General features: G+C 37.9%; 1 protein-coding gene across 5 annotated transcripts in view; it reads right to left on the bottom strand.

Moving 5' to 3' along the window:
- PDE5A (phosphodiesterase 5A) overlaps positions 1 to 13,308 on the bottom strand; it is a 174,114-nt gene that overhangs the window by 136,064 nt on the left and 24,742 nt on the right. For all 5 annotated transcript variants that reach the window (XM_023741104.1, XM_023741106.1, XM_004386810.1 and 2 more), the window contains exon 2: positions 11,307 to 11,895. In XM_023741104.1, the coding sequence (XP_023596872.1) occupies positions 11,307 to 11,895 (589 nt within the window). The remainder of the gene's footprint in view (positions 1 to 11,306; positions 11,896 to 13,308) is intronic.

The raw sequence follows: 13,308 nt of genomic DNA on the forward strand, positions 1-13,308 counted from the left end.
GGCTACGAGGTCTGGGGAAGTTGTTCCCAGGTGTTGAAGTACAGCCTGGCTAGGAGGCATAGAGGTATTCCGTGCCAGGTATTCAGGGGACAGGAAGAGAAGGAAGGTATAGAGAGATGAGAAACTGAGTAATGAAGAAAGACAAAAAGGGAAAAGAAAGCAAAAATTTCAAAAGATAGATCAAGGAAAAAAACCCAAAAACCAGAAAAAAAAACCAGAAAAAATAAATGCGCTCAGGGATCCCTCTGCGTGTCTGCACAAGCTGAGGGGGGAGGTCCCAAGCCAGAACAGGCTCCCAACTCAAGAAAAGAAAAAGAAAACAAATAAACAATTCAAAACAAACAAAACAGCCCCAGGATCCCACCAGCATGGCAGCACAGACCAGAAAGCAATTCCACACTTGAACGGAGCTCCACCACCCCTCAGGAAGAAGGAAAGATGGCGCACAAAGCCAGGTATTTGAGCAAAAGGTGGGGAATGTGGTGAGAGGTAAGGAAGAAATCAAAAGAAGCGGAAAACGGCAACACCAGCAGCCAACAAATGGTACTCAGGGAGTCAGCCAGTGCGGGTGGGTGGAATCCAAGCAGCTGGTGCTTCCCGGCCAAGAGACTGTGGCCGCAGGAAGCAGAGGAGGTTGTGTGGGGGTGAAGAAGGGTGGGGAGTGGGAAAGCATATATCGCCAGTTACTGGTTGTTCTGTCTCCAGCTGGAAACTGCTTTCTCGTACCTCCTATTTGCTGGTCTCTGATAGGACTCCAAGATGGTGCATCTGTGCTGCGTTAGCTGATGGGGACCTCTCCATGTATGTCTCCTTGCTCTCTGTTCTCTGTCAGTTTCTTATTCCATTTGCTGCTTGGCTGAGTTCTTTATCTCTTCATTTGATGTTTAGGGTTTCAGGATTGGTGTTTTCTCTGTTTGGCTTAGTTTTTCGGATCTTTGCTGTGGAGGAACAGCATGGTACTTCTGCCTAGAGCACCATGTTTTAAGTATATATTAGTTTTGACAAAGACAAATTTAAGGTTTTTTTTTTTTTTTTTTTTAGCAGCTATTACTTAGGAGAAACAAAAAATATAGATTGAATAAATGTTCAGTAATAAAGGAAACTCAAACTTTAACCACTTTAGATAGTCTTGGAACCCTGGTGGCAGAGTGGTTAAGAGCTCAGCTGCTAACCAAAAAAGGTCAGCAGTTCAAATCCACCAACACTCCTTGGAAATCCCATGGGGCAGTTCTACCTTGTCCTATAGGGTCACTATGAGTCAGAATTAACTCAATGGCAATAGGTTTAGAAAGTTTTACTTAAATTCAGGAAAATGTGGCATCTCTCCACCTCTATACTATGATTTGCTTGTCCTCGTATCTCAGTACCTCATTCTTCTGTGCCATTCAATGAAAAGCATCTCTACCCCTGAAACTTTTCCTATAAAACCTACCACCTCTAAAATAATCTTTCCAACATTGACTTTACCTTTCTTGCAACGATTGTTTATACAACATTTCCTCATACTCTATACTTCTATTTCAGATGTTCATAAGTATTTAAACCTTTTTTTTTTTGTATATATAAAATAGCTGCATGGCCTCAGTTCAGACTATAAACAATTCCGAGTCAGGAACTATTCTCCTCAGTCCTTTGAATCTCCTGTTTTACAAAGCACATCATGCACATCCAGTCTCACCAAGGACTTTCTGAAAAGTGGTTTAAAAAAGAAAGGTACAAGACTATTTTCCACTAAATTTTGGACTGGGAAGATCTAAAATTAGGCAGGAAGCTCTATAAAAAAACAGTTGCCGAAGAGTCACTTCCCACTCATGGTGATTCCATGTGTGTTAGAGTAGAACCATGATCCATAGAGTTTTCAATGGCTGTTTTTTTTCAGGAATAGATCACTAGGCCTTTTTTCCAAGGCATCTCTGGGTGGATTCAAATGGCTGACCTTTTGGTTAGCAACTGAGTACATTAACCATTTGCACCATCCAGGAACTCCATAAGCTACACGGGGCTGTTTTTGGTTCATCACTTTATTCCCAATACTTAGCACTGGAACTCAAGAGCATTTGTTAAATAAATGAAGGAATTCATTAATGAATGATACAATAGTTATCAAATGTGATCATTTTTAGTTTATAATATGTCATGGATTGAATTGTGTTCCCCCAAAATATCTGTCAACTTGGCTGGGTCACGATTCCCAGTACTGTATGATTGTGTACCATTTTGTAATCTGATGTGATTTCCTTATGTGTTGTAAACTCTATCACTATGATGTAATAAAATCAATTAGCAGCGGTTATACTGATGAGGTCTACAAGATTAGATAGTGTCTTAAGCCAATCTCTTTTGAGATATAAAACAGAGAAGCAACAGAGACACATGGGAACCTCATACCACCAAGAAAGCAGTGCTGGGAGCAGAGCATGTCCTTTGGACCTGAGGTTCCTGCACAGAGAAGCTCCCAGACCCAGGGAAGACTGATGATAAGGACCTTCCCCTGGAGCTGACACCCTGAATTTGGACTTATAGCCTAATGGACTGTGACAGAATAAATTTCTCCTTGTTAAGGCCATCCACTTGTGGTATTTCTGTTATAGCAGCAGTAGATGACTAAGACATAATAGTTTAAAGCAAATCTTGTAGATAGGAGGAAAAACATACTAGAGAAAATGAACGAATATCACTACGTAAGATTAGAATGGAAAAAGACATACCAAAACATAAACATCTGAAGGAGTATTGTGCCCTTCAAAGCAACAACTTTGGGAAGTTACATGCTTAACCTAATAATAGCATCACTGCTCCCAAAACTCTGCTTTTGGAAGTCCCTTCAGGGAATGTGGAATATCCGCATTGGAAAATCCTCACCTTTTGAAGGTCATTTCTTTTTTTTTAAAATTTTTCAATCAAAATGTGAAAAATAAAAACGCGTCCTAGGCAAATATTTTGTTAATGAATATTTGAATTACAAAAGGTCAATTTATAAAGAAGATTAAAGCAAACTCTCTAATCAAAGCAGTAGAGTCTGACTGACTAAAATCAGTAGGACATTCATTGCTTTGTGTGTGTGCATTTAGACAAGTTTAACATCAATAACATCCCTGCACTTCACTCTTCTTTGAAGGTGATGGGATAATACATCCTTCAAATTTGCTTTAGGCGACATTCCAAACTCTGGCATCTCAAACAGTTGTCCTTTAACAAGACACTCAGTGCAAAGGACTTCTAACTTCTGCAGGTCCAGAAACACTAACAAGAAAAAAGAGCACTGCTATTATAGTGATTATCCTTTTGATTGTTTATGAGAACCTAACAGTGTGAGAAAACACAAGCCTTGGATATCCACTTGCCATAACAAAGTAACTGGTACTGTCTTTCTCTCTTGCTGAAAAAAACTATAAAATTGGACGAAATATATGAGACAACTAAACTACAGACAGTGCAGAGGGGAAACAGACATGACTGCCACACAAAATCCTTGCTTTGTGCTTGGAGGTATTTTCCTGCTATGAAGATGGCAGGTGGTACACAAATGGAACAATGATCTCAATGAAGAGAAAAGAAAGGAGTTCAGGGGAGAGGAGGCAGAGGGAGACAGGCGCAGCAGAAGATTGATTGCTTATTTCCTTCAGACATGTATAGGGCAAGACTGCTAGGACTAACAAAAATTAACTGCTCAAGGCTGAAAGCTGAATTGTGATACCGTTAGGGAAGAGCTTGTAGACTTTGCAGGTCCAGCTCCACCTGAGGAGAGACCTCAATGAACACCTCAGGCATTCAACTGAGACACAGAAATGCTACTCTGCAGAAGAAAGGAACATACCCTAGAATCTGGAATGCTCCCTAAGACTAAATTAAAAACTAAAATCAATCCACTCTAACAGATAATAAGACTGAGCCTGGCAGGACCAAAAGGATCTGCTAGTAATTTTACTACTTGCCAGAACAAATCTCAGTTCTACTTTAAAGGAAGATTATATAATCCAAATGCCCTGCAATGTAACATCTACGATGTCTAGCATACAATAAAAATTATTACACATATGAATAAACAAGAAAATACAACCCATAGTCAAGAGAAAAATCAGTCAATAGAAAATAACCCCAAGATGATTCAGATGATGGAATAAGCAGGAAAGGACTTTAAGGAAGTCCTTATACTTAGGGACTTAAAGGAAAATATGTTAAGAATGAACAGATGAGAATCTCAGCAAAGAAAAGAAACACTATAAAAAAGCCAAATGGAAATTCTAGAACTGAAAAGTACAATGTCTAAAATAAAAAATTCATTGGGAGGTTTAACTGCAAATTGGAAGAAAGAAAGGTCAGTGAACCTGAAGATAAAGTAACAGAAAGTCTCCATTCAGAAGGACGGAAAGAAAAAGAAAGAAAGAAAGAAAATATATGTATATATAGTTAACAGAACTTTGGTGTTGTCTGGACAATATCAAGTGGTCTAACATATATGTAACAGGGGTCCCAAAGAGATGAGAGAGAATGGGGCAGAAAAATATTTAAATATATAATAACCAAAAATTTCCTAACTGAAACTCACAAAACACATTACACAAAGGGTGAAAAATGATACTAAGGATGGCTGACTTCTCATGAAAAAAAGAAGACCAGAAAACAACGGGAAACTTTTAAAAGGCTGAAAGAAAACTACTCTCAACTGAGAATTCTCTATCCAATGAAAATATCCTTCAAGAATGTAGGTAAAATAAAGACATTTTCAAATAAATGGAAACTGAAAGAATCTCTCATCAACAGACCTATACTACAAGAAGTGCTAAAGGAAATTCGTCAGCATGAAAGGAAAGATATCAGAATCTACTGAAAGGAATAAAAAGTTGGAGTGAGCATTATGAGTAAAAATATAAAAGATAAGGAAGCCTGGTTCTTCATTTTTGGAAAAGGAAATACCTACTAGAGAAATGAGAAAGAAAAAATAATCACCTTGAGATGTTGGATTGAAATTATCATATTTTTATGCAAATAATGCATGCCGTCTGGGTTTGTTTGCTGGCTGCACCCTACACCCATGAGGTATCTTTGTAAGTGTACTATGTTAATTTTTTTTTACAGCAACATGTAGAAGAGGATTGGCATGGCAGCACTTGTAAGGGTGCCTCACAGGGGGAGGGTATGGCCAGCAAACAAATGCAGAAGGCGTGCATTATTTGCATAAAAATACAGTAGAAGCATCAGTATGAATTCATGGTTTTAATACAGTAGATAGATAGAAATAAATAAAATATAGGTGTATTTTTTTTCCTAGCTCTGTCTGCTGACAATCTAGTCTCAGTGACCACATACTAGAAACAATGGGCACCTGCTGCCCAGAACTTGGTTTCTAAATACCATCCTGTCCACTAAAAAGAACCAGGGCTTGTTAGAAAAAAGATTCCAGGTCCAAAGCAGGGAAAGTGTAAGATGAGCTTCGAACATCTCATTGTGCCCGAAATTAAGCAAGTGCCTACAGGATGATAAGGACATATTAAAAAGAAACAGGAGCCAGCAGATAGGGTAAAGTTGGAGCATAAAAATAAAGATAATAACAGAGTATAACTAATAAGATAAAATCCATGAGTCCATATAAATAAGTATATGAATGAATGAATAAAGAAGAAGGAAGGCAAAACTCTTTCTTACACTAGAATGCCAACTAATATAGATGGCATGATGGAGTTAGAAAGTCAGGGGATGGTAAAACTGGTAAGCATATGGTTGATGAGGAATAGAATATTTGCAGTCTCAAAGTATCTTCCATCAGATACTTATTCATTATAAAGGGAAAACTGTACTTTTATAATGAAAATATCTGGTGGACATCACCTAACCAAGTTATGAAATTTAACATCATCAATACTGGGGTAAACTGACATCATGTGCTTCCTGATAAGATACAGTAAGATAGTCACAACAACATCCATGGTATTCCTGCCAAAAGTGAATACGTAACTTGAATATATTCAATGAAGGGCATTCTTCAAAATAATAGGCCTGTACTCATCAAGGAGCCCTGCAGTGGTTAAGAGCTCGGCTGCTAACCAAAAGGTCGGCAGTTCGAATCCACCAGCCGTTCCTTGGAAACCCTATGGGGCAATTCTACCCTGACCCATAGGGTCACTATGAATCAGAATCGACTTGACAGCAATAGGTTTGGTTTGGGTTTTTTTGTTACTCATCGTAAATATCTACGTCAAGAAATATAAAGAAAGGCTAAAAATTGTTTCAGATTTAAAGGAGACTGAAGAGACAAGACAACTATGCACAATATGTGATTCTGGATCAGAGGTAAAAAATAACTATACCCATTGCTGTCGAGCTGATTCCAACTCATAGCAACCCTAAAGGACGGAGTAAAACTGCCCCAGAGGGTTTCCAAGGTTGTAAATCTTTATGGAAGCTGACTGCCACCTCTTTCTCCCTGGAAGCCACTGGTGGGTTCGAACCACTGACCTCTTGGTTTGCAGCCAAGCACTTAACCACTGCACCACCAGGACTGCTCAGAATAAATAAATAAATAATAAATAACTACAAAGGACATTAATGGGGCAATTGATGAAATTTGACTATGGACTGTTAGGTAATAGTATTGTATGTGATTAGATAATAGTATTGTAGCAATGTAAAATTTCCTAATTTTGATTAGTACAGCTGCATGAGAGAATATTCTTGTTAGAAAATATATGCTTCATATTTAGTAAACATGTATCTCCAGCTTATTATTAAATTATTCAGAAAATAATATGCACATATGATTTATATGCATTATAGAGAGAAAATAATTAAAACAAAATGGGGCAAAATATATAAGCAACTACGGAATCTGGGTAGAGAGATATGGAAATTTCTTATACTCTTCTTGCAACTTTTCTGTGAGTTTGAAATTACATCAAAATAAAAACAACAGGAAGCAAAAACTCAAACAAACAATACAAAGGACTTGCCAAATTATAAGAATGGTGTTCTTCCACAGAAAAGCATTTCTAAGACAATGCCTAAAAGTGATTAGAACATCTATCAAAGACAATTTCAGAACAATCCAGAATAGCGGTTCCCAAACTGTTCCTTAGGATACAATTATTCCATGAGAGATTATAAAATTTATCAACATGAAAACAGTTGCTCTTGTTATTTTCCTTCTTCTAAAATTCACTTGGGAGATAATTTTATTCATCAGAGTTTCTCCTGAGAGAGCACATTCTTTCTTTAGAAAAATATCTTGGTAAGCATTTGTAATAGAAAGTAATGCCTGCAGGGTGAGAGAAGGTGCAGATGTATTTCTTTGGAGAAAGAATGAAAAGGGAGACACGAAGTGGGTGTGGGAAGAATGGCAGCTACAAGGTGAAACTTACATAGTGGCAGTGGACCCTTCCTTAAGACCCTCCAAACCTTCTCTCTAGAAATCATGGCACACATGGAGTGGCTGTCCTGTGAAAACAGGATAAGAGCCTACGTTTTTCATTTCAGTTGACTTGGGAGAGAAAGGTGTTTTGACAACATAAAATGTGACTCAAAGCAACCCCGTGTGACAGAGTAAACTGCCCCATAGTTCCTAGGCTGTAATCTTTATGGAAGCAGATTGCCACGTCTTTCTCCTGCAGAGCCATTGGGCAGGTTTGAACCGCCAACCTGTCGGTTAGCAACCAAGTGCTTAACAATTGCACCATGAAAGCTCCTTAAGGCTTCCCTTAAACCAAAACCCAAAGCCATAGCCGTTGAGTTGATTCCAACTCATAGCAACCCTACAGGACAGGGTAGAACTGCCCCGTGGGATTTCCAAGGCTAAAGTCTTTATGGAAGCAGACTGCCACATCCTTCTTCCACGGTGTGGCTGGTGGGTTCAAACCACTGACCTTTCAGTTAGCAGCCAATTGCTTAACCACTGCACCACCTTCCAGAGGACATGGAAATGGGGATTCAAGGCAATCCAGTCTAGATATCAAATGATACCTAGTTTTTATAGAGAAGGAAAACCCCAAACACATTTAATATAGTTGCTCTTATTATTATGTGTTAATATCTTCTTATCATTAACAAATGCTGTGCCACATCCAAGGGAAGATACATGAGTGACTGGCTGATGCAAGAGGAGGTGATGTGTGCACCTTTCACTAGTATTTGTGGTCTAATCGAGAATTAGTAGTCTAAATTGTGGATCTTGTCTTATATTTTAAATATATCAATGTGCTATTTCATTAGTAATAAAAAATTGAATTTATTTCACTCTATTACAAAGTCTTAAAAAGTGAATCAAATGTTGACCATTTCTTACAATTAATTTACCTATGAGACTACTTTTTATTTGTGGTTTTAATCTGCACATTATTATATTTCATGACCACCACTTTGTTTCCCACTGCTACATTACAATCTTTAAACTGTTCTGTGGTTAAAGAAGCTTAAAGCATATTGCTTTAGAGTGTCATTTTTACAGATGCACGCTTAAAGAAAAAGTACTGTTAGGGAGAATTCAGAAGAAAATAATAGAATGCATTTTCAAACTATAACTACTTTCACAAAGGGCTATGGGCCAGTATTTTGATTATTCAAATTTGGACAGGGCTGAGTAATGAACTACTACTCATTAGCCAACTGCCTTCCACTGCTAATACTAGTGTAGTAAATAAATGTCACTGATCAACCCCACAACTTCTAATGAAATTCCTGGGACATGAATAACTTCGGCAAAGGCCACTATGGACCCACATCAAGGGTGCCAAGGGTGAAGTGGCAACATGAGGAATCCATGGGCTAAGAGGCTTCACCCCTGGGAGCACTGCAAATCGAGGACACTGGGCCTCTTTTCGAGAACAGCAGAGGAAAACAATCATTATTAACTGCAAAACAAAAAATACATTGTCAAAGATTTTAAGATGATAAGTAGAGTAAATAATATGCATACAAATGAAGACTTCTCAGGGCTGGAGAAACTTAGACCCATGCAGACAAACGAAGGCTTTCTCAGCAAAGCTGAAGAAAGTTTATGATCCTACTGTACTGGGACTGTACTGCCACTGAAAAGCTGAAACCCAGCTGTCAACAAAGACAGGAAGGGAATTCTGCAGATTTGGCAGCAATCCTTCAGCTGTGTCCTTAATACCCCCTTGGATCTGCTACAGTGTGACGTTACTACAGAGCTGAAAGAAGTCATGAAGATAGCTCCAGAAGACTAGTAAATCTGTCAAACAGAATCGAGAAAGAAATAAATTGCTTATACAAACTGCATTTCTTTTCAGTAGAATGGATTCTGAAAAGCAAAGGTCTCAGGATTTTATCTACCTGAACTATCTATCACATCTTTCCCCACATCCCTCGCCTGGGTGGTCCTCACCTTCACCCAACTTCAAAACCTGAGTCACCTTCAACTTCTCTTTTCCCCTTCCTTTCATCCCCTATAGGCCAGCAGATTCTATCTCTTCATCTGAAATCCATTCTCTCCTTTGATCTTGAAGGCCAGTTACCTGGTTCAGGTCTTCACTTCCTCCTACCTGGTCTATTAAAAAAATTCCTATTCTCTCAGCTGCCAGTATTTCTTCCTCTAATTCATTTTATAATCACTGTGAAATTTGTCTTTAACACATAGTTGGAATCAAACCACGCTCAATTGTTCCTCATGGTTCTGAACCGAACACATTATTTTTCAGCGTCGCATTCAAGACCCTAGTAATCTCCCAGCCCTGTTCCCAGAGCTCTTCAATGTATATCCTGAGTATTACCCATATATCTCCAAATAAGAGTCACACAGCCCAACTTCCTTCTAGCTTCTTCAAACTGTTCTTTACATCTGGATCTCTCCATGCACACATCTCGGTCTATTCAAATCTTATTTTCCAGGGTTACATCAAGCACTGCATCCTCAGAGAAACTTTCCCCATCTTCACAATTAGATGTCATCTCTTCCTTCCCTGAATCCACCACATTTTCCTTGGCACCTATTAAGATCTGCTTTTTCTTATATTTAAGGAGCCCTGGTGGTACAGTGGTCAAGTGATATGGCTGCTAACCAAAAGGTCAGCAGTTCGAATCCACCAGCTGCTCCTTGAAAACCCTATGGGGCAGTTTTACTCCAACTTCTATGGTTGCTATGAGTCAGAATCCACTCAACGGCAACGGGTTTGTTTGCTTTTTTTGGTGGTGCAGTGGTTAAGTACTCAGCTACTAAGCAAAAGGTTAGCAGTTTGAACCCACAAGCCAGTTCCTGGGAGAAAGATGTGGCAGTCTGCTTCCATAAAGATTTACAGCCTTAGAAACTCTTATGTGGCAGTTCTACTCTGCCTTATAGTGTTGCTATGAGTCGGAATCGACTTGATGGCAATGGGTTTGTTTTTTTTTTTGGCTATCTACTATAATTTTCATTCAACCAATGTTTATTAAGACCTGACTATGTGCCAGGCACTGTATTAGGAAGCAGGAATACAAGGGCAAATAAAACAGTTATGATCCCCCAAATCACGTAAGAGCAAGCCAATTACCACTGAACCATTTAGTGTACCACGTAGCAGATAGCTAAAACAATTGTTTAATTGAGGTGTTATAAAATACCTTGCAAACATACCAACTGTCATGCAATTTGGTATGTTTTTGTTTTGTTTAAAAACCATAATTTTATTAATAAAAAGGATCCTTTTAAATGGGAAATGTAAGAATCTTATAATGTAATCCTTAAGCCCATAATTAAAGACCAGTGATTAACTATAGCAAAAGTGGAAGAAATATCAAATCCTAGGGCAAAAATATTCATTTTTTCCAAAACATTCAAAAGTTTGTTTTTTTTTTTTTAAAAAAAAACAAACAAAAGTATGGATGGAAAGAAAAACAACTTTGGTATCAATGTAACTTTGAACGAACATGATTTAATGAGAAATGTTTGCGTTTGGTGGGGGTTTTTTGGACAGTTTTTGTTTTATTCATTTTGAACTTCTCATTTTAGAGTCTCAGTAAAACCTTTAGAAGTTCATATGAAGATAATATGATGACTATTCAAATATTATCAGGTAAAATCAGGTAAAAAGCTGAGAGAATACAATGATGGGATGAGCTACCTTAAATTATCATTAAGGAGGAAAACAAGACAAGGTTTCACTCAGATCCATATCCTTGACTCTTTAAAGAAACTTTTTAAACTCTTGCATTTAAAAGATGGGAAACCTCTTCTATACAGTCCAGTTTGAAATAAGTGTGCAAATTATTACATTTCAGTTATTCTATTTCTTCTCAGTTTCAAATATCCCCACCATTCAAAACAGTCGTTCTCACTCATATTCTCCTCCCACCCACCTCTGCTCTGATGGTTCCCTATTTACCTCGTATGCATCTTTGATGTTCAAGGGCTCACCAAGTGCGGCCACATGTCCCACAATGCCTTTGTTCCATTCTAAGCGGATACAGTTATTTGAAGCTTCTTCCGGTGTTGAGCCTTCAGCAACATCAAAGAGGCGGCTGATAAGAAACTTGTCATTGGAGCTGTCCTCACGGACAAGGAACAGGGAATAGCGGTCAGCAGAGATGAGTCCATGGATATGCAAGAAAATTTTGTGGCATAAGGCTGTGACATCCAAGTGACTAGAAATATCTTTCACTAATTCCAAGAGCCGTGAGCACTGATCCCCTTCTTCATTATCAAACCTTGTGGGGGTAAGAGGCATCTGTTTCTTCTTTTCTGAGTCAGAGAGGAAGCTCACAGTTCCCTCGGAATCCTTGACGACAATGGGTCTAAGAGGCCGGTCAAATTCAGAAGCGGAGATTTTCCTGGTTGGTGTCCCAGGAGCACTGCTATCTGCATGAGACGTCTGCTGTGAGAGGCAAGAGCAAAACTCGGTGTGGCCTCTGAGGCCTTCCTTGCAGACAGGGATGGTGTGAACTCTCTCAGCAAACCATGCATTGACCATTTCTCTGGAACAGAACATCCAGACACATTAAATATTTGAAGAGGGACGGTGCTACCTCCCAAAGCAAACCAAAACCAAACCCGATGTCGTTGAGTCAATTTCAACTCATGGTGACCCCATGTGTTACAGAGTATAACTGTTCCATAGGGTTTTCTCTGCTGTAATCTTTATGGAGGCATACCACTAGGCCTTTCTCCTGTGGTGCCACCAGGTGGGTTCAAACCACCAATCTCTGGGTTAGCAGTGGCTAGCAAATTGCTTGTACCACCCAGGGACCTGTGCTACTCCCCAAAAGCTGCTAAGAAAACCCCTTTATAGTAAACTAATCAGATAACTACTTTATTTTTCAAAGAAAAACATGGTGATTTAGTTAAGACAATTTCATTCTGAAAAACTGTAAAAGATACTTACTTCAATGAATATTTTAATAATGTCAGAATTCCAAATACATATTTGTAGATTATCTGATTTATAACACATCAAGCAACAAGTCTGCCACTCCCATTAAGACACTAAACTCAACATTAGTGTTAGGAAAATACATATGGAAGTTAATTTGTTATTTAAAACACATAACTTGTTCTGAAGTTAAATATTTTAAAATTAAAAAAAAATATTTACCTAAATTTGGCTGGCTAATATGCATAATTTTAGATCGTTATATCTGTATATCACTATATATAGGCAGATAAGATGCAGAAGTAGAAATAGAAAATATAAAATTTGATCAGGTGAGCAGAAAGATTATAGGCTTCTGTAAATGTTATTCTAATAATGCTCATTCAATAAAAAATAATGGTAAAAACGATCCCTTCTTCTGGATTATCTACTCATATAAAGGAGGAAAATTAAAAAGTGGCAGTACTTAATTTAAAAAAATTCAGTCAAATGAAACCGAGATTATTTATGTTTTTAAAGTACCCTCCTATGAAATAAACCATTTGAGATAAAGTCTTCACAGTATGATTAAAAAAAAAACAAAAAACAAAAACACCAGATCAATCACATCCAAATGAGTGTTGTTCAATTCAAAAAATTCTCCTTTGAAAGCTGTAATCTTACATCAATTGATGGTGCCATTGCTTTAAACATTTTTGAAACTCTTCTTTTGAAACTACCTTTTGAGGCAACTTATAAGCCAAATGAGAACACTAGTTTCTTCTAAAAGTCAGGTCTCAATTTTTACTAACCCCTCCTCCCAAAATAAACAAAAAAAAATAAAAAACCTAGAGTAATATCTAACTTAATTATCTCTCTCATGCATAAGACTTGACTTTTTCCAAAACTCAAATTTACCTTCAAAAGACAAATCTTGCTACCACTGAGGATATTCAAAAGAATTTGCCTATAGTAAGAGTAATGCGATCTCCAATCTACAATGACAAAGCCGGTTATTTTCATCAAACAGGCCAAGAGA

This window comes from Trichechus manatus, unplaced genomic scaffold (genome assembly GCF_000243295.1).
Source record: "Trichechus manatus latirostris isolate Lorelei unplaced genomic scaffold, TriManLat1.0 scaffold00171, whole genome shotgun sequence".
Lineage (NCBI taxonomy): Eukaryota > Metazoa > Chordata > Mammalia > Sirenia > Trichechidae > Trichechus > Trichechus manatus.